The 20,970-nt window shown below is 46.6% G+C and overlaps 7 protein-coding genes across 7 annotated transcripts; 3 read left to right on the forward strand and 4 right to left on the reverse strand.

Annotated features, from left to right (window-relative positions):
• Positions 1-25: 25 nt before the first annotated feature.
• LOC6600179 lies at positions 26-4,279 on the reverse strand. Its single transcript, XM_002025242.2, has 9 exons — positions 3,873-4,279; positions 3,414-3,800; positions 3,271-3,340; positions 2,635-3,200; positions 2,230-2,568; positions 1,612-1,788; positions 1,090-1,549; positions 486-1,027; positions 26-424 (listed from the first exon to the last, which is right to left on the reverse strand). The coding sequence occupies exons 1-9, from the start codon at positions 4,030-4,032 to the stop codon at positions 84-86; spliced, it is 3,042 nt and encodes a 1,013-aa protein (XP_002025278.2). The 5' UTR covers positions 4,033-4,279; the 3' UTR covers positions 26-83.
• A 1,451-nt stretch (positions 4,280-5,730) lies between these two features.
• Positions 5,731-7,578, forward strand: LOC6600180 (probable cytochrome P450 4d14). Its single transcript, XM_002025243.2, has 4 exons — positions 5,731-5,931; positions 6,026-6,482; positions 6,543-7,114; positions 7,181-7,578. The coding sequence occupies exons 1-4, from the start codon at positions 5,769-5,771 to the stop codon at positions 7,516-7,518; spliced, it is 1,530 nt and encodes a 509-aa protein (XP_002025279.1). The 5' UTR covers positions 5,731-5,768; the 3' UTR covers positions 7,519-7,578.
• Positions 7,579-7,654: 76 nt separating this feature from the next.
• Positions 7,655-8,188, reverse strand: LOC6600181 (NADH dehydrogenase [ubiquinone] 1 alpha subcomplex subunit 7). Its single transcript, XM_002025244.2, has 2 exons — positions 8,067-8,188; positions 7,655-7,978 (listed from the first exon to the last, which is right to left on the reverse strand). Exons 1-2 carry the CDS (start codon positions 8,127-8,129, stop codon positions 7,736-7,738), a joined length of 306 nt encoding a protein of 101 aa, XP_002025280.1. The 5' UTR covers positions 8,130-8,188; the 3' UTR covers positions 7,655-7,735.
• Positions 8,189-8,352: 164 nt separating this feature from the next.
• On the forward strand, positions 8,353-9,317 carry LOC6600114 (ribosomal RNA small subunit methyltransferase NEP1). The gene is made up of 2 exons (XM_002025245.2): positions 8,353-8,561; positions 8,621-9,317. Exons 1-2 carry the CDS (start codon positions 8,394-8,396, stop codon positions 9,209-9,211), a joined length of 759 nt encoding a protein of 252 aa, XP_002025281.1. The 5' UTR covers positions 8,353-8,393; the 3' UTR covers positions 9,212-9,317.
• Positions 9,318-9,433: 116 nt separating this feature from the next.
• LOC6600115 (28 kDa heat- and acid-stable phosphoprotein) lies at positions 9,434-10,621 on the reverse strand. The gene has a single exon (XM_002025246.2). The coding sequence runs from the start codon at positions 10,422-10,424 to the stop codon at positions 9,780-9,782; it is 645 nt and encodes a 214-aa protein (XP_002025282.1). The 5' UTR covers positions 10,425-10,621; the 3' UTR covers positions 9,434-9,779.
• Positions 10,622-10,962: 341 nt separating this feature from the next.
• LOC6600116 lies at positions 10,963-13,184 on the forward strand. Its single transcript, XM_026990826.1, has 2 exons — positions 10,963-12,515; positions 12,611-13,184. The coding sequence occupies exons 1-2, from the start codon at positions 11,240-11,242 to the stop codon at positions 12,700-12,702; spliced, it is 1,368 nt and encodes a 455-aa protein (XP_026846627.1). The 5' UTR covers positions 10,963-11,239; the 3' UTR covers positions 12,703-13,184.
• LOC6600117 lies at positions 12,731-13,872 on the reverse strand. The gene is made up of 2 exons (XM_002025248.2): positions 13,196-13,872; positions 12,731-13,124 (listed from the first exon to the last, which is right to left on the reverse strand). Exon 1 carries the CDS (start codon positions 13,837-13,839, stop codon positions 13,249-13,251), a length of 591 nt encoding a protein of 196 aa, XP_002025284.2. The 5' UTR covers positions 13,840-13,872; the 3' UTR covers positions 12,731-13,124; positions 13,196-13,248.
• Between the last annotated feature and the right edge of the window lie 7,098 nt (positions 13,873-20,970).

The following is a 20,970-nucleotide window of genomic DNA, read 5'->3' on the forward strand; positions in this document are numbered from 1 at the left end:
CCGACATTTAAAATCTAAATAGTCGATATCGCTTGCATTGCAGACAGCTGATTGTTTCTGAAAATTAAGATGTAAGCAAAATATCAATAAACGCGTGGGCGAAGTCCAAAATGAACGCCATTTCGGGATCGCAATACGATCTTAATAGAGGGCTCCACATCCGGGCCGAGGGGAAGCAGTATAAAATTTCTTAGCATCTTTATGATCATGGTTTTAACCTCGAACATGGCAAACTTTTGGCCGATGCAGTTGCGTGGTCCCGCACTGAAGGGTATATTGCTGTATGCGCCCTTCTTAGAAGTGGCCTTATTAGAGAGGTGCCGCTCCGGTCGAAAAATCAGTGGATCTGCGAAGAGCATCTCATCCCGAAGCAGTTGCCAGAGCAGCAGAATCACATTGGTCCCCGCTGGAATGCGTCCACCTTCTGGATAGGCATGTCCTAATCTTGTGTCTTATCTGTACGCTTAGTCTAAGTAGCCACTTACCTACTGCCAAATCTGTTTCCAGGCAACGTCCCAAGGCCGGAATGGGCGGATACAGGCGCAGTGCCTCCCTGACCACACAATTCAGAAACGGCAAAGCAGCAAAGTCGGAATATACCACGCATCGGTCCAGCTCGCGGCCAAAGTGTCCTTTCACCTCATCAAAAAGCCGCTCCTGGACTGCCGCATGCCGCGAAAGAAGATACAGGCAGAAGGAGATGGCCGAGGTGGTGGTGTCATGGCCCTCGAAGATAAAGGTGTTGACCTCATCGCGTATCTGCTTGTCAGTCAGCGGCTGGCCATCCACCGTTGCCCTCAGCAGTGTGTCCAGCAAGGCATTGCGCCTGTCCCGCGCGACTGGCTCTCCCGGTGCATTCTCTCTCCTAAGCAACTGGCGACGCTGCTCGATGATGCTGTTTGTGAACAGGTGCAGGCATTTGATACCCTCCCGCTGCTTCCGAAAGCCACTGGGCCAGCAGAGTCGGAAGAGCAACGGCGGCAGAAGATGCGGACGCATAAACCTGGTCGCCAAAGTATTAGTCACGCTGGAGGCAGGACTGAGTTATTCAGACACATTCAGTCACGTTAGAAAGGCAGTTGAACTTACGCCTTGACGGCCTGCACCACAGCAGATTCCGCATCGAGCTGAGCATTCACACAGACACCCATGGCCGTCTCAGTGATGATGTCGAGGGCGGCCAAGCCCACGTATGAATAAATGTTGATAGCCACCATTCCACCATTCGACAAGGGCTGCAGGCGCTCCACTAGCAGCTGACTTTGTTTGTCGAACACCTCGACGAACTCCTCCAGGATACTAAAGTGGAACGTGGGGGTGATGATCTTGCGCATGCCGTGCCACTGCTCGCCCTGACTGAGGAGCAGCCCATTGCCCAGCCAGCCGCGTAGGGCTCCATAGATGCTGCTCTTGCGCAGCTGTTTCTGGCTGTGCAGCAGGGCGTCCACATGACTCGGCTCGGCGGTGACCATAATGACTTGGCCGCAAACGGAGGCCATGAAGCTACGTCCGAAGCGTTCCACGTACTCGGCGAACTTCTCGTGGAGATCTAAGGGGACAAGACACAAAGTGAATATCGTTCCAATATCGGAGCAGCGTGGGTTCTCTTACTGTCCGGTTGGAAGCTGCGCATTTGCCAGGCGGCTCCAACCAACGGCACCCGCGAGACGCTGGGCACAAATCCCCTGAGCGGATGTCTCATCTCCCTCAGAGCCAACTGCAGTAGCCAAGCCACAATCAGCGTCAGGGCCATGGTCAGCAGCAAAGCCATCAACATGTTCTCCGAATCCATTTAATACTGCAAACCGAAGCAAGCAGATCCAAATCCAGAAGTATGCACTGTCGGCTAAGGCACAGTGAGAGGAAGCTCAAATCTTATCGACCACCGTTAAAAACCAGTAGAACCCGTAAAACTATTTATATGTACACTCGGACATGTGTCAAGTGCTTAATTTGTATAGATTCTGCGGGGTTCTGAGTGATTATATAAGCGAAGGGTTCGAAAAGTCCACCGCCAAGCAGAGGGAGACAGAGGCAGAGAGCGAGAATCAAGCGAGAACAGCTGACCTGGCCACCAGCTGTTGGCCATTAAGAAGAGTAACAAGTGAGCACGTGAACAGAAGTCAACCAAAATTTGAATTCGACTAAAAAATATTGTTTAATCCACAGCCGATGGGGCAAACCAATATGGGAAAGATTAGCATAATCAGAGCCATCAGAGCGATCAACTGGCGAGTACTGAACGCGGCTGTAGACCCAGGTGAACCCCGTTAGCGGACCGCAGCACAATGTTCATGGCCGGTCGTGGCTCGGGACCGAGAGGCAGCAGCTCAAAATTACGCAGCAGCTTGCTGATGGTGCTCTTCATCTCCAGAAGGGCGAACTTCTGACCAATGCAGTTGCGTGGACCCGCAGAGAAGGGAATATAGGCATAGGGATGCGTCTGGGGTGACGTGCTGTCGAAGCGATCCGGCTTAAACTCGTCTGGGGACTCGAAGTATTCGGGATCACGGAGGAGGACAAAGATGCCGACGGTGTAGTTGGTCCCAGCTGGAATGCGCTTTCCCCCTGCAATTTCGAGGAGTGATTACTTTCAGGTACTTTCAGGAATCAAGCGACAAACCAAGCACTCACGTATCTCCACATCTTCGTTGAACCAGCGCCCAATCATGGGCACTGGAGGATGCAGGCGGAGCGACTCTTTAATCACATTCTCCAGATACTTGAGTTCACCCAGATCCCGCAGGGTGACCGGACGCTGGCGGTCCACACCCAGAACCTCATGGATCTCCTCCACCAGAAGCTGCTGCACCTGGGGATGGCGAGAGATCTCGTAAAGGCAGAAGGAGATGGCCGAGGTAGTGGTATCGTGACCCTCGAACATGAACGTGTCCACCTCTTCCCGGATGTCGTCGTTACTGAGTGAAGCCCCATCGATGGTTGACTGCAGGAGCACATCCAGAAGGGCCATGCGACGCTTCTGTCCCAGGTCATCGTCTTCCTTGACCTCCTCCTCCTCCTCCTGTTTCCCTGCACTGACCAGGGCCTGCCGACGCTGCTTAATGATATTCTCAGTGAAGTCGTGCATCACCTTAATGGCGCTATCCTGCCTTTTAGCCATTCCCGGATGAACCAGGCGGAAGAGCCAATCGATGCGCTGCCAGGCATGGATGAACCTGGTGGTCATGATGTTGGTCACACTGAAAGAAAACAAAATGAGGGACTCGCGGAAAATTGCAAAAGCTCTCACTGAAAAGAGGGACGACTCACTCCGTGACGGCCTGGACATAGGGCAGATTGGGGCTCATTTGTGCCTGGATCTTGGTTCCCATGGCGGTTTCTATTCAGATACAGATACAGATACAGAAGATACAGTCTATTAAAGATGGGAGAGAATCAAATCGCCCATTCACCTGCTATAATGTCTAGCGCCAGGAGACAGACAACCGAAAAAATGTTAATGGCTGTTTTCCCATCAGCCCGCTGTTGCAGTTGCCCCACCATCACGGCGCTCTGCTGATCGAAGATCTCGACAAACTGCTCTAGGATCTTGAAGTGGAAGGTGGGCGTGATGATCTTGCGGCGGGAATGCCACTTCTTGCCGGTGCTCATTAGGAGGCCCGTGCCCAGCCAGCAGTGGAGCAGCTCGTACAGATTGTTCTTAGTGATGTGCTGCTGGCTGCTAAGGATGAACTCGATGTCATGCGGGTCCGTAGAGAAGACGGCCAGCTGGTTGAGCACCCACACCTTGTAGAGTGGACCGTACTTGTTCCTATTCTTGCTAACAAAACCCATGATCTCTGCAAGCATAAAAATACAGTCTATGTAACTATGGAATGTAACATACAATATTGGTCTGGGAATAAACTTACGTTCGGCATCGAGGCCACGATACATGAGGGCATTGCCGACAAGAGGCAGACCCCGCGGACCTGGCATATAGTGAAGTATATCATTGCGCCGCTTGCGCCAAAAAAAATCCCACACCAGAACTGTCGTAAGCGCCACCAGGAACACAACAAGCGCGAGCATTGTACACCCAATTACAAACGAACTACGAATAAGCCATAGCCGACCATTGCACTGACTATCTCACTCCCGCTATCTCGAGGGTGAGCCTCTCCACCAGGCAGTGAGCAGATTACGAGACGCGTCAGCGGCAAGCCGGTCCGGATCGTAAGAGAGCCATGCCTAAGAGAAATTACGCCACTAGACTTGAGTGGATTGTCGAATCACGATGATTTCTCGCAATTCTTATCACGATTGCTAAGCTATAATTCGTCATGCTTACTTGTCTGAATTGAAAGAAACTGCTCAGTAAATCTCAAAGGTACCAAAATGTATCTTCTACTGGATAAGAGAATCCACTGATATTTACATTAAGTTCGATGCCAAAGGGTTCACTAAGATCTATACATTAATAAGCATTCAAAATGTACAACAGAGGGTTATACAATAAACCATCAATGTATGAATATATCGTATTGCGTATATTGATATAGGTCTTGTCTGGTTTTTATGGCTTGGAATGTAAGCAAAGGTCCAATCGGGTAACGTATTAAAATTCTAAATCAACTGTATAAACAAATGAATAAAGAACACTCTCTCAATTCACTCTCTAGGAAATGAGAGACTCGTGGAAATTCTATGAGAAATGAGAGCGGCTACGAGTCTACACTGAGATGTAGTTTTACCAGTTATAGAACAGCATCCAAGTCGACCTCAGATACGCTCTTCGGTCACGGGAGCGCCCACTCCAATGCTCCCACTCAGACATGAATAGAAGAGAGCCGGTTCTTAAGAGATAATAATATGCTCTTATTTAATTTGTGATTGTACCTTCCCAACGATACCATTTCCCAACCATGCAGCCAGTGGAGACTAGCAAGAGAGACTTTCTGAGTAGGCTTATGTGAGGAACCCTTAGTCCGACAAACTAATCGTCACTTGTTTGCAGCCAGGATTTATTGGCCGGTGTTTGTTAGAAATCCTTTTTCCTGTATGAGAGTAACTACAATTATTGTATATATACAAAAGTGTTGACTGAGCATGTCTCTGGAATAGATAGAGCAGAGACTCTTTTGGCAGCTATTGGGGGAATGTTTGGTATATAAAAAAGAGCAGATAATCTGTGAAAGGGACGGATCGGACGACCTACTGGCACACTCCCACACTTTCACTTCCACTCCCACTACCGTATCAATCTGAACTTTTATTCTTTCGATAGTAAGCAAAGACCTTGAGTCATGCTGATCGGGCGATTTCGTCGTTGTTGTGTGCGCCGCGATGAACGCAATGAATGGGTCCCCAGTGGGTGGGAGGAGATTCCCAACCAGGCTTATCTGCATCTACGCCATTACTCTGATAATGTAACTGATCCATAAACTCAGTGATAGCCCGAACAAATCGAGGGATCGAGATGTCTCCACTTCCGAAAACCCGGTTGATGATAGATGATAGAGAGGGCCAAGGCTAAGGGAGGGCGTCTGCCCCTGGCATCTGGGGATCGCCTTCACCAAGACTCTCCAGCCCGTTCTGACCTCCACCACCAACGCCAACTGCCGGTGACCGTCGCCTTGGGTACACTTGGTACTGGTAAATACTGGCCGCTGATTATAGAACCCTTATCTCGGTCAGAATTGGCTACAAAACAGCCCCACCACCGAGCATAGCCCATTAGTTGTGGTCTGTAAGCGCGTTGGAGAGACCCGAAAAACAAAGAAGCTCGAAATAGGAAATTGGGAAATTAGGAACGACTGCATGTTAAAATGTTTGTGGAACTGTTGGTGCTGTTGCTTACTGTGGCCCTGGTGTGGGACTACCTGGTCGGCCGGAAACACAAAAGATTATTTGACCGGGCAGGAATCACTGGACCCAAAGCATGGCCGCTTGTGGGTAATGCCCCGTTGATGATCAATGAGTCGCCCAAAAGTAGGCCACAGAAACGGAGTCGGGGGCTAGCTCCAGCCCAGAGCTCCAGCGATCCTTTCAAGCGACAGATACCAAAACCAAATCTCTCTTGCAGCTGTGTTCGACTTGCAGTGGCGCCTAATCCAAACCCATGGCAAGAATGTGCGATGTCAGATTCTTCAAGACCGCGGCTTCATGACGGCGGACCCCAAAATGATTGAGGCGATCATGAGCAGCCAGCAGACCATACAGAAGAACAACCTATACGGCCTGCTGGTCAACTGGCTGGGCGATGGCCTTCTGCTGAGCAAGGGAAAGAAGTGGTTCCGTAGGCGCAAGATCATCACGCCTGCGTTCCACTTCAAGATCCTCGAGCAGTTTGTGGAGGTGTTTGACCAGCAGAGTGCCATCATGGCTAAGAATCTGTACGACCGGGCAGATGGCAAAACCGTGATCAACATGTTCCCCGTAGCCTGCCTTTGCGCCATGGACATCATCGCCGAGACGGCCATGGGCGTCAAGATAAATGCCCAGTTGCAACCCAACTTTCCCTATGTCCAGTCGGTAAAAACGTGAGTTTAACTCGTTAGACTGTTTGGATTGCCTCTTCATTCCGATCCCATGTGTCTCAGGGCCTCTGGCATGCTGGCCGAGCGTTTTGTGAATCCCGCCCAGCGTTTGGACATCTCCATGCGTCTGTTCTTTCCCTCCGCCTTTGCCAAGCTGAGTGCGAACATAAAGGCCATGCAGGACTTCACCAACAACGTGATCAGCGAGCGTCGTGACCTCTTGCAGAAGTCCATCTCAGATGGCACGTACGAGACAACCAACGCATCGCCCCTGGACGATGTGGGTCAGAAACGTCGCATGGCCCTGTTAGATGTGCTCCTACAGTCTTCCATTGACGGGGCTCCACTCAGCAATGAGGACATACGAGAGGAGGTAGATACCTTCATGTTTGAGGGCCACGACACCACCACCAGTAGCATTGCCTTCACCTGCTATCTGCTGGCCCGGCATCCAGAGGTGCAGGCTCGAGTCTTTCAGGAGGTGCGTGATGTGCTCGGCGACGAGAAGGACGCCCCCGTGAACATCCAGCTGCTAGGCGAGCTCAAGTATCTGGAGTGTGTGATCAAGGAGTCATTGCGACTGTTCCCTTCGGTACCGATAATCGGACGCCACATTGTCGAGGACACACTGCTGGGTGCGTTCCCTTGGGTTCCTTTTTAAGAAATGTTGATCATTAATGATGATGATTTGCTTCTTGCAGACGGCAAACTCATACCCGCCAAGACCGATGTTATGATACTCATCTACCATTCCCAGCGCGATCCGGACTACTTCCCCGAGCCGAATAAATTCGTGCCGGAACGGTTCAGTCCGGAGCGCAAGGGCGAAATCAATCCATTCGCCTACACGCCGTTCTCTGCGGGACCACGCAACTGCATTGGCCAGAAGTTTGCAATGCTGGAGATGAAAAGCACCATCAGCAAGATGGTGAGGCACTTTGAACTGCTGCCCCTAGGTGAGGACGTCCAGCTAGTGCTGAACCTCATCCTCCGCTCCACCACCGGTATCAATGTGGGTCTCAAACCGCGCGTCTATTGAGTTTTCTCTGGAAGTTTCCCGTTTCTTGTTGCCTGCGTGGCTTTATTTTTATTTTATTACCTTTTTTGATTAGTTCTTAAGACGACCGCACTGTAAATATTCCAATAAAATAAAATGATTGATTTATATACCACACTTTTGAATGCTTAAATTGATTATATTTTAGTTTCAACCGCATCAAGTTACAACACAAAAAAAGAGTTATTTCTTCGGTCATTTAGTCCCAGGCATATACCTGGCCCGGAGTGGGTAATTTGGTCGCCGTGGACGCACCGCCATCCGCTGAGAGCTGCTTTTGCTGCTCGACCAGATCAATAGGTGGATTCACCTCCCGACGGCCATCGCGCAGGCAATAATAGTTGGCCGAGTACAGCTGCGAAGGTCCGTCGGGGATCTTTGGAGGGGGCTGGGTGCGATCGGCTACGTCGTCCTCGAAGCGCAGCGCCAGAGTGTGCTCACGCTGGAATAAAATTGTATAAATTTCCGTTTTTTGTCTTACATAACGTAACATTTGAGACGCTCGGGGCGCCGTTCGGTTCCATGCTTACACCGAGGAGAAAGGCCCGGATCCGTTGAAAAAATGGGGACACGTCACGGCGTAGAGCAGACATGCTTGTTCCGGCTAAACGAAATGTTTAACTATTTGAAAGAATCTTTTGTAAGCTTTGTAATGCCTAAAAACTTTAGCGCCCAGCTGATTCTTGTTATGATTGCAGATGGCAGGAATGAGTACGGCTATCGATAGTATCGAACGTTCTTGCAGGGCTGTAATATATGACATCCATCGATAATTTCTCTCCGCCGCGTGCACATGGTTTTTGTTTTTGTAGAAATATATATAAATTAAATAAATTAATAGCACACTTCGAAATAAAATGGGAGGCCAAGGAAAAATGATAAATCGCAAGCGCAAATTTGTGGGACGCAAGACCGACGATCCGGAATTCGATCTGGACAAAAAACACTTCAAGGTGCTGCACGTAAATGCCAGCGAGAAGCGTTTGATTATCGTACTGGAGGGCGCCCAGCTGGAAACGGTTAAGGTGAGTGTTTTGCGAACCCTCAACCTGGCTGACAGCTGACAATATCCACCCGTCCGCAGGTGCACGGCACTTTTGAACTGCTGAACTGCGACGACCATGCGGGTATTATGCGCAAGAATCAACGTGATCCGGGCTCCTGCCGCCCCGACATCACCCACCAATGCCTACTGATGCTATTCGACTCACCGCTAAACCGTGCGGGCCTGCTCCAAGTGTTTGTGCGTACCGAACACAATGTTCTCATCGAGATTAATCCCCAAACGCGCATTCCACGCACTTTCAAGCGGTTCGCCGGTCTTATGGTCCAACTGCTGCACAAGTTCCAGATTCGGGCCAACGACTCGTCTCGCCGCCTAATGAGTGTTATCAAGAACCCCATAACAGACCATCTGCCGGTCGGCTGCAAGAAATACGCCATGTCCTTCTCCGGGAAACTTGTCGCAAATTGCCGCGATCTTGTCCCACACGGCGAGGAAGGTAGCGTTGCCTACGATGAGCCCGTGGTTATGGTGATCGGCGCCTTTGCGCATGGCGTTCTCAAGACGGACTACACCGAGGAGCTCTTCTCCATCAGCAACTACCCGCTGTCGGCGGCCATAGCATGCTCCAAGCTCTGCAGCGCCTTCGAGGAGGTCTGGAAGGTAGTATAGGCCAGACCCAGTTCAGGGATTTCCGGTTGTCCCGCTCTGGAGTAGTTATAGCTAGTACGTAGGTCCATTCTGAATAGATTATATGCGCATTGCAGACTGTAAAGTATCCCGTAATGTGTTTGTCTTTAAATCGCAATGGCGGCCCAGCAAGGAGGTTATCATTGGAAGAGAGAGAGTTCAATAGCCGTCACTTGGTTGTACATAATATACATATATATCATATGTATGTATATATATATATATTTATTTATTTTTATAATTCTCAATTACAAAAGACGCTGCATAGAAAACCTGAAATTTGTTTGACATTGGGCTCACTCAGATCGAAATTTAGTTTTTAGCGTTTCTCATGGATACTCGGCACTTGTGGCAGATGCAACATATCGCGTTTGGTTTGGTTCGGGGTCGATGAGATGCGATGCGTAGCGAGCCTCATCCTTTTGCGTTGATTTCTGATAAATTTTTTACTTTACGTTTTCTTAACTAATTGCCATTAGCCCTTCCATTGGTTCTGTTACTGAATCAGTTGACGGGTTAAGGTATCGCGGGCTGGCGATCCTGTATGATACTACTTCGCCCCCGGCTTCTTTCCAGTGTCGGCTGCCACCTTTTTTTCTGCCTCGCGCTTGGCGGCGGCCTCCTCTCGCTGCTGACGAATGAGGGCCAGCCGAGCGAGATCCGCCTTCGCCTCGGTCGTCTTGCCGGCCGCATGTAGCTTCTCGTAACGCTGGCGCGCCTTCTGCTTCTCGATCTGTTCACGCTCGCGACGGGACAGTTCCGGCTTGGCGGCGGCGGTGGAGCTGGTGGTGGAGGACCCACCATCGTCCAGCTTGAGAGTTGCTATTTTCTGGGTGGCCTTTTTGGTCACACGGTTGGGATTCTCGATTTCGATGAGCGAGGCCACGCCCTTTTTGGCATCTCGCGCCTCTGCTTCTGAGTCATCCTCGGACTCCTCCTCCGAATCGGATTCCGACGAGCTGACCGCCGGACGCTGCTTTTGACGGTGGGCTGGACGGGTGGCGGTCTTACGGGTCGCTGGAGGCTTCGACTTGGATGTGGCCGCACTACCGGAGGCCTTGTCACCGCCGGTCTCTTCACCACTACCGCTGCCACTCGACTGGTCGCTCTCCTCCTCGGACTCCTGCTGAAGCTCTTCGGGTGATGTAAAGTGACGGCTGCGGCCTTTGTGGTTAACGAACTTTCCTCGTGGCATGCTGAGTCTTTGTTTTTACGCTGTATATGTGTATGGGTGCGTGTGTCGCCGCTAGTCTTCCTCCAAAACGTTATTCTTCCGCAAGCAGCCGCTGCAACGGGAAAATTCGATACTCCTTTTTTGAGTCGCTTTTTCGGCCAGGCGTGTGTTTGCCAATGATCTGACAAATTTAGTAACGCAGGCTTTTAATTTTTACACACAGAAATTCCAAATAAAATTGACGAGCCAGCAGTAGAACAATCGATATTAGCGATAACTCAATGTGTGTTGACAGAAACTATCGATTGTGGCAGCAACGATGAAAGACTATGAAAATTTAAATTTTTTGATAATCCAAATGATAGCTAGGAGAAAATTGTAACGAAAAGAGTTTAATAAAGTAATAATTTCCAGGATCAGCGTTTTTCTTCCGAACATAAACCTTGGACGCTAAATTATGAACTTCCACCACTAGCTGCAACTGCAGTGAACGCGATAGTGTGTTTTTATTTCTATTGTGGTGCGAGAAGGTGCAGTTTTATTACGTAGAATCACCAACGCGAAGAAAAATGTATATAAAATATAAAAAACCTATCAAGAAATAAGTTGGAATACATTGTAAATACCTGCCCGAAAAAATAAACAAAGCTACCCGCTCACCACGCCTTCACGTTTGTTTGATAACATACGCAGCGCCACCTCGCGGCCAAACGGCGCATTTTGTGAATGTAAATAAAATCTCACGCCACAAAACATTCGTTAACAAAAACAAGGGGAACAATAAAAGCAATAAATTATAACAATTTTAAAGACAACAAAAAAGATAACACTTTTATATGCAAGCAGAGATAGTTACCGCGAGCGATAGGGTGAACGACAGTCCCCCACAGACAAGGAACAAGGCGACAAAGACGACAACGGATGTGGAGACGTACGAGACCCGGCAGAAAAGGAAGGCCATGGATGACTACGACATCGATATCGATCTAAATTTCGTGCAACTGAGCCGCCAGCAACTGCTGCAACGCTACAGCACTGCCGTGCGCAAGCTGCGCCGCCTAGCCGAGGCCCACCGTGAGGTGCGGCCCCTGTCCTTTGACAGTTATGTGCTGTTCCAGTACTTTCAGCAGCGCAACTGGCGCCAGCGAATGGCCGGCATGGGCGGGGGCAGCGCAACGTTGGTACCGCCGCCGCAACTGATGGCTTACCTCAAGCTAGAGGTACTGCACCATTTGCTTGACCGCCGGCGCCAGATCCTATGCTGGCTCTTCTACCTTACGCTTGTGTCGCTGTGCGTGGCCGCATACCGCTATGAGACATCGAGCGGTAGCAACGAGCGCGTAGTACAGTCGACGGTGTACCCCGGGATGCGGATGTGGCGGCGGATGACCATGCCGCTGATCCAGCGCTTTCCCCGGCTGACCGAGTTCTACGACGAGTCCTGTCTGATGGGCAATCCGTTTTTCCAGATGGAGGACCTCAGCTGCGGCCCCTGCGCCAATGTGGAGAGCGTCTGGTTTGAGAGCGATGAGTGCGCCCAGTTACATGCCCCTGTCAGCGGCAGCGATAAGGGCTTATCCTTGCTCCTCAAGTGCCGCCAGACAATGGCTGAGGGGGATAGTGTGCCGTTTGCGTTCAAGAGCCAACAGGATGCCATGGTTCTAAGCGAATTTTACAACATCTATACTAGCAACCACATGATCTTCCAGCGCGATGCGTACCGGGTGCACTCCACAAACCAGGGTGTCCACAATCTCGAGGATCTCTTTGGCCAGTTCAACAGCAGCAACAGTGACATGAACACGAATATCGATCCGCCTACCTGGACACAGCAGGCGCACAATCTGTGGCGCTGCAATCGCATGCTCCCCGCTCGCTTGCTGCGCCCCATCTTCGCCCGGCCGTCCCGCCTTCCGAGCCTGGGCGTTGCTTTAGAGCGCTACGTGGCCATCGACACGGCCCAGGCGCCGGCCTATACGCTGCCTGAGACGGAGTGCCCCAATGTGTATGTCCACCAGGCGGTGGGCACGCGCTTTATCATCCTGCGCCCCACCAGCGAGTGTCGCCACCGGTGCCGCACCCTCTCCATTCGCCTCACACAGTCCTTTGTCCGTGAGTATCATTCTCTATCTCTTGCTTTTGCTCTGTTTTGTTTGTGCATGCGCACTCCCTCTAACATTATCTCGATGTTTCTGTATCTCCTTTAGTCAGCTATAACTGGTTGTATTGGAAGCCGATCTCGGCCCCGGATCCCATATCCGAGTCATTGTCCATCAGCTTGATCGGTTCTTACTGCTAGAGATTTTCTTTCATCCAAGCGCCATATACATTCATACGCATAGTGCATATACACACATATATCCACGCCCATATACATACATACATCCGCGATGCAAAATTAGTCAACGAACATGGGAGTCCCGGCTCGGCTCAAGGGCTCTATGAAACCCAGAATCCACGCCAACGAACTGGAAGAAGAAGAGAAGCGTCCATTCCAAATGGCCAGCACATCGCGGGATGTTTCTTCTTTGTTTCTTTTTTTATTGTAGACCCTTTCTAGTGGCATTTTGTGTGTGTCGTCCTGTGCAATTCTCAGTCCTAGTTTATAAGAATAGATAGCCTTAGTCAGCATGGTCTTGTCCTCCCCGTTTCGGTGTTATGTTCGTGTCCTTTTGACCACTTTGCATTTATGCTCGGTTTAACCTCAGTCTAAATCGACCCCTAATCGTGTTACAGAGATAAGTGAGAAAATAAAAACAGATTCGTTCTTTTGTAAATATCCGTGTCCAGACCTGAGTTTTACTTTGTTTTTACAAGGAATTATAAAAAGCGCAGTCAAGCGTTTTTAGTGTCCATCGCGCAGGGCATCGAAGTAGGAGCCGGTCATTAGATCCGCCTTAAGAATGCCAAAAGTCTTCGCGAGCTGCTCGGCAATGGTCTGGCCGTCCTCCAGAGTCTGTTCCGGTCTCAGACAGACCTCGAACTCCATAAAGTGACCTAGGTCTTGTACCTCGTCCAGGTGGATACGCGTCTGCTCATGGATGAACAAATGGCGCTTTTTATCCAACTGGCCTAAGATGCCGTTCGTCCGGCCCAGAATCTTCTCCAGCACAGTTGGCTCGTCCACTTCAATCTTGTTGAAACAGGACAGCTTAGGACCGGCCACATCGGGTCGATCGTAGTAGACCAACTGGGAGCGCGACGGAGGCTGCAAGTACCGCAGCTTGAGACGCCCGCCCAGCGGCGATTCGAAGAACACATCGCGCTGGACGATGAGCTCTCCTGTCTGACTGCCAGTCAGCTTCTTGGCGATGTCCAGGCGGCGGGCAAAATCCTCACTTCCGCCAGGAATCCGTGCCTTTATCTCCACATTTCGCTGATCTGCAGGAGTCGCTTCCATGCTGGGACCGATTTTGTGTCTAACATCGATAGACATCAAATTTATCAGCGGGACTGCTGGCACGACCCCATTTTTATTCGTCAACGAACACAACCTATAGATCATGTTTAAAGTTATCGACGAAAAACAGGTAAGAAATATCAGGGCCAGGAATTAATTTGAATTAGTATGCTTTTTATAAGCTATTTAGGCTGACCCGAGTAACCTATCGATAGTTGAGTTAACTCAATAAGTCAGAACACTTGCATAAAGTCGAATTATTGAGTTTAAGTGCTGGTATGTACGTACTTGTGTTTCCAGCAAAGCGTTATAAATCAACCAAATTATTAAATGAGTTGAAAGATTATTGAAATGATTTAAAGATTATATGTATATTTCCAACTTTTCCCTCAGCCATAATATTTACGCGCAAAAATTTTAATTTTAGTCTGCTAGTTTTTGTTGTTATTTAAGTTTAAACGATAGGGCCTCCATGCTTATCGTATGTAAAAAAACGGAGTTTTGCCCAAAACTCAATAGCTCAACCCTTGTGAAAGTAGCGTGTAAAATAAAATTCAGCAGCGTTCTTTTTAAGAAAACTAGTTAAATTACAAAATAAGCCTTTTTTTGTTAAATAGCATACCTTGCGCCTAACAGCACATTATCTTATGTTACGGAATGCCGTATTGTTATCGCTGCGCAGTACTACCTACATACTTCGCTTGGCGCCAATCGTTGAACTGCTAAAAACTGTTTTAACCAAGACAAGGATTGGTAATGTCCTAGTGTCTGCTAGAGAGAGTTATAAGAGATTGAATATATTTGATTAGCAACTAATAAACACACATTTAAGGTATGGTTAAGGTGTTGCTCAATTCGTAATGCGTTTGATTAATGGCTGTTGGAAAACAACGTATGTTTATTGTGAGAGTCCTCTACTCGACATTGTCCATCATAAGGTAATACTCAAAAAAGCTGAGTATAATAAAGTATAGCTTTCAACTGATTCCATACAGTGCACAGATAAGTATTTGAATTTTCACATTATTGCCTTCCCATTGGACTGTAATCGTATTGATGAATCTGCCTTCTCAAGAACCCCGCCCTTTATTGAACTAATGGATTTGGCGTCATTAGCCCTAAAACTGCAAATAAAAAAATGGTTTTCTTTATGCAAATAAATCTTTCAGATTCTAGGCTATGTTTTTTGCATCTCTTTCCTGCATCCAGAATGCAGGGCAGGACCACCAAGATCGGTCTCTATTTATATATGTACATATGTATGTATGTATGCAAGTAGTTGGCGTAGGACCCGGTAGGGTGTGCCCAGGATAGATAGATATGTAAGTATTTTATTTACATACATGTATGTATGTATGTTACCACAAATTGAGGCCTAATGACTTCGGCTTAAGCAAATGATTGTTAGGTTCGGATTTAATAGTAGTAGCACCCTAAACCTCTCCGCCACAGACCACTGCATCCTCTTCCTTTTCCTCCTCCTCCTCTTCCTCTTACTCTTATTTTACCCCTCCACCTACCCCCAGCATATTCCGCCAAAATGTAGTGAAATACTCCGTACCGTACACAGATCTGTATGTCTGTATGTATGGGTGGGTGTTCGAACAAAAGCAATGCGAACAACAGCAAAGCAAATCAACAAAAAAAAGCCAACAAAATTGTCCATATGTATGTATGTACATATGTACATGCATATGTATGAGAGAGTTATTTTTGTGTGTGTGTGTGAGTGTGTATGCGAGTGTGTATGCGAGTGTGTATGTATGTCGAGACACACAACTTGAATAGTCTCCTGTCGAGGCCCCGCTTCGTCGTCGCGCCACGTGATGGGAAAGGTAGAGCAGAGCGAGAGGTAGCGCTGTCGCAGCCACAGCGACGCGAACATACACAAACACACACTTTTCCCTGCTGCTGGTATGCTAGTATTAGTGAGTTAATGGCAGGAGCAGGGGCGTAGGCAACGGGGTTGTCGTTGCTAGGGGCTGGGTGGGCAGACGGCAGTGTATAAGGGGTGGGGTGGGGTTCGGTGGGGTTCGAGGGGGGGGGGGGGGGGGGGGGCGGATGGGAATGCTTCTGAGGGCACTGTTCCAACTTTTCTTCGTGTTCGTGCTCCCAACTTCGTGTCGTTCGCTTCGATTCCTATGTAATGGTTATTCTGATGGGGATACGGGGTGTTCGGCTCGGTTCGGGCTTTTCATTCTTCCATCTTCTTCTTTGTTCGGTTCGTACTTGTCTTTTGACAGATGCTTCTACACTGTTACATATTTCCCCTGCTTCCTTTTTCTGTTTTCTTTTTCAGTCCAGTAAAAGCATGAGGCCATTTCCAATTCTCCTTCTTCCTAGATTACTCCCTTGCTCCTTTTTCGCTGCTCCTGTTCCTCGCTTCCTCCACCTTACTCCTTCACGGCAATTCCGCCCTGCTGATCATACTCCTTGCTTGCTTTTTTTGCTGACTCCTAATTTCTTCTTCTGCCAATTGGCCTTCCTTTTTTGTATCTTTCTTCACTGCTCCAATGATCAATACTTCCAATAATTAGAACCCGAAGATCCTTCTCAATGATCCCCCTCCAGTTCTTCTTCCCCTTTTTGTGCTCTGTATCCACTGCTTGTTCTTCCCTTCTTAATCAGACAGTCGCCCCTTATTATTATTTATCTCATTTTCCACCCTCTCCTATTTACATTTTTCACCTGCTCGTTTTTGCATTCTTCTCTAGTTTTATTTATGTTAGATTATTCGTTTTCTTCACCGAATTATTTGTTACTTCCCCAACTTTATCAGCTAATCCTGACTTTCTCTCTTTACTTCAGCCATCGACTCTCGTGGTCTTGCCTGGCTGCCTAATTTCCTTCTGCTTCTTCTCCCTTCCCCTCCCCCATCCCCTTCTAAGTCTGACTCTTCATTCGCTCTCATTTTCCTCCCAGTCCAACTCTGCTTCTTCCTCATCCAGTCTTTGTTGAATATCCTTCTTCCTTTGCTCTTCCTTCACTATTGGAGCCACCATTTTAGTGCCATGGAAACATACATATGTATGTATGTATATAAAATGGGAATGGTATGCCATTATTATCTAAGGATATTATCTAAGGATACATATTTAAGTACATCTATAATGGCTATACTATAGGCTATACATCCATATATGCATAGTGCATACATACTATGTACATATGTATGTACATGGTAAAGCAACAACGTTGTGGTGTAGAAGCAAAGGGTTCCGTTCCTTCCTTAGTAAACTGGGCAAAACAGCCCATCTAGCGAGATAAAAGTCATCAATTTAAAAATAATAATGATAATAATGATATTTTTAAATACTTTTGAAAAATAAATTTAAAAATTATTTTTTGATGATTAATGATGCACCTACGAAAACATACATACATATGTCACCTTTAAATGCTCACAGCTGACCGAATATCGATTTCATCGATATTAAGAAAAAAGTGTCGATAGCCGAAAAAGTGTATTGGTAACCGAATCAAAAACAAATTTCCAGTTTTTAGTATGTCAAAATTTGAATTTTCTTCCGCTAGATTGTTTTGCCCAGTGTGCTTGGGTACGAAATATACGAAAATTTAATGCAGTTTTCTCAAATTTCCCAAAGTGGAATCTATGCTGCGGTCGATGCTGTTACTTTTTTTTCTGCTGCGGCGCAGTCAACGTTGGCAGCGACGGCAACAGCGTCAGAAGCAGAAACATAGCAACAACATGACGGCGACGACCTTCGGCTGCGCTGCATTACTGTTGGATCCATACCCTTACGCTAGGGGTATAATTTTTCTTTTCACATGTTTGCAATTCAGAGTCAAACTAGGATTTTTGGTCTTGGTGGAAATTGGAATTTGCATTTTTCGTAGGAACGAGAGATCTGGAAGTGTATTTAAAGCTTCTGCTACCGAAAATCACTCACTTCTTGTTGCTGTTGCTTTTTGGGTTCGTTGGTTGTAGCTGCTTTTGCTTCTGTTGTGGCCCTCGGAAATGTATTGGCCATATGTACATACATACATATGTAGATATGTACATGTATGTATGCATATTTATTTACATATGTATGTGTGTGCATATGTATATATATTTTATAATATTAATATTAATATTAATCTTTATACATATATATTTTTTTGTATATATGTACATATGTACATCTCTATCCTAGTACATATGTACGTATGTAGATATATCTTTCTCTTTACCTAAATAGCTGCAACTTTAACTTGTCTCTTTCTCTTTCTTTGCCTACCCAATTTTTCTCTATCTTTCTCTTTGTGACTAGCTTTTCGGAAGAGAGAGTGAGAGCGAGAGAGAGAGAGAGAGAGAGAGAGAGAAGGAGAAGGAGAGAGCGCAATAATTTGACCTTTTTTTTCTTCCATTAAGAAGAGTGAGCTGGAGAGATCATTGCAGATTATGTGTCCGCATTTAAGTACATATGTATGTATGTATGTACATGCATACAACCATATCCAAACATATGTATGTATATGTATGTATGCGTACATTTCACGTATCTTTCAGATACATGCACAGATTTATATCTCGTATTCTTCTTTATTTCATTTTCGTTGATTTCCTTTTCATCGCTTTTATGGTTTCATTTTGGCATTCGTTCGGCTTTTGTTTCATTATTTTTTCTGTTTTTTTTTTAATTTTTCCCAATTTTGCTTTTCTTTGCGTGTGTGTGTGTGTGTGTGTGTATCTTGAAGATACATTTTGTTTGCGCTTTGTTTCTAGGCAGCAAACATTTTCGAATGGAATCGATTCATGATAGAAAGAGAGTGAAAGAGAGGAGTGGGCTGGGATAGGTTTTGTGGGTGGGTGTGGGTGTGGGTGTGGGTGTTGTAGTACTCACAACAAGTGGAAGCCAAAAATCTGCATTTTGTGGATGTGTGTACCTCCCACCTCCACCCCCACTCATAGAGAACGTCCAACCACCCTATGGATGGTTGGACAGACGTTTACGAGCACAAACATATGTACATATGTATGTATATAGGTACAGTCAAGGATCTTTTTTAATGCGAATACCCCAATCGATTGCTCATCCGAATGCATAACAATAGGTTTTAAAACAGTTTTGCACAAGACTTTGAATTGATTCCAATCTGATTATGTTTTCCACCAATAGTGAACAGCCTTATGGCCAAATTCAATAAGTTGAAACCTTCATTTCATATTTCATATTTAAAATCCAATCCTAACGCTTAGAATATAGAATGTTTAAGGCTGAGGAAAATTGCAAGTTCCATTCGTGATATCATCATGATTCGATCTCAACGTGACATATGTACATACATACATACATATGTACATACAGAAGTGTGTTCCAGTGGCGACTTTTCTCTGCGCTGCTTGCTTCTTTGGGTCTTATGTTGCCAATGCACTAACCGAAAATGATTAAACAACAGTCAAAAGTTGGCATGCTGTACAAACAGAAATATTCTAAGCATTTCATTGGATTTGATCTATTTATCGGTACTAATTCGATATACGACTTTGAGGTCTCCATAAATAAATTTAATCTCTGGCATACCTGGATTCTTATCATGCTTAGCCAATTAAGGGTCGATGGGTATTTAAAAACCCATTAAAATGATCAGGATCAGATCATTACTACAGAAGGAAGGAATACTGCACTGGCTACTCCACCCCCAGCCACGCGCTTACTCATCCTGTCTCTCTCCCACACACTCTTCCTCGTGCATTGTGTGCGCTCTGGCGTAGGGGAGCGAGAAAAACGACTGGTGTTGGTGGTGAGACTTCGTGAGAATATAAAAAAGAAGAGAGACATATAAACAGATCAAATTTAATACATATGTATTACCGATTTTTATGAAATATTTTTTCAAATAATGAAATAATCAATTCGTACGACATATAAAATATTTGCAAAAATGACTCAAGACATAAGCTTACATATGTATGTACATACATACTGACTGCTATGAGAGAACAACAAATAAAGGAATTCATATCAATTTCTATTCATGATTAAATGCATTAACTGTCTGTAGTATTTGAACGAAGTGTGCTTCTTCCTTTGTCTGAAATTACCCCACGAGTAGGCAAAGAATCACAGAGTCCAGGCAGAGTTTACAACAAGTTCCAAGTTATACAATTTCGTGCAAAGAGCAATCAAGTTTCCTTGCGAGGAGGATTAGTGGTCGTCATACCTGGTACTCAAAGAGAACGGGCTTTATTATATTCATGTAAATGTATGTAAAAGCCGAAAGGAAGTGCTTCCAACCTATAAAGTGTGTACATACAGAGTCTCTCATCTCTCTCAACCTCTCTCATGCACTTCCTCGCCCAGTGTGTGAGCGGAGAGGGTCAGAAATTTAACGGACGGTGCTGTACGCAACCAGCTATAATATTGGTGCAGGATAGGTGCAGTGCAAGAATTAACATTAGAACATATCTATGTACATACGTATGTACATATGTAACAAGCGCTCGCTCCCTCTATCTTTCCAAAATCACTGTTGTATCTTCTCGCATGAAAAGTGCAAGAAAAATTGATAGAGATGCGCGTTGTTGCTCCGGCACTTGTTCTCCGATAACCGACATGAACCGCTCGACTCTAGCTTCGCTGATGGGGGGCCTGTTCAAAAGACCTGCCTTGTAGGGTAGATGCATAATCGTAATATCCTTTGAAAAGGTATCAACACAATAATAACGAAAAATATCCAGCTACTTTTCCATCGCCTTAATGTGCCGCCTCTATTGCCAAACCACCAGCTCGTTTTCCACTCTCCTGCTCTTTCTCGTCCTTCTCTCAGCCAGCGCCTTCATCTTCTCTTGAGATATACGTTTTATAGTGAGATCTAACAGGAGTGCGGATACTAAATTTGGTTACTCTAGCTTTAATAGTCTCTGAGATTTGTGAATATCCCCAGATTGGCATCCTTTGCGGGGGCGGAAGGGGGTGTGGCGAAATTTTGAAACAAACTCGTCTCGGTCCGATATATTAGGATTGTGGATACCAAATGTGGTTGCACTAGCTTTTATATTCTCTGAGATCTAGGCGCTAATGTTTTACTCTAAGCAAAGCCGCCTATGCTACGTGTGTGTTAGAGAGAGACAGGGCGAGAAAAAATGAAATTGTTTTCTTGATGCTGGCTATAATAATAATACGATCCAATTCAGATTCCGCAGTCTAAAAGATATGGTCA

This window comes from Drosophila persimilis, unplaced genomic scaffold, assembly GCF_003286085.1.
Source record: "Drosophila persimilis strain 14011-0111.01,24,50 unplaced genomic scaffold, DperRS2 tig00000622-arrow-arrow-pilon, whole genome shotgun sequence".
In the NCBI taxonomy this organism is placed as follows: domain Eukaryota; kingdom Metazoa; phylum Arthropoda; class Insecta; order Diptera; family Drosophilidae; genus Drosophila; species Drosophila persimilis.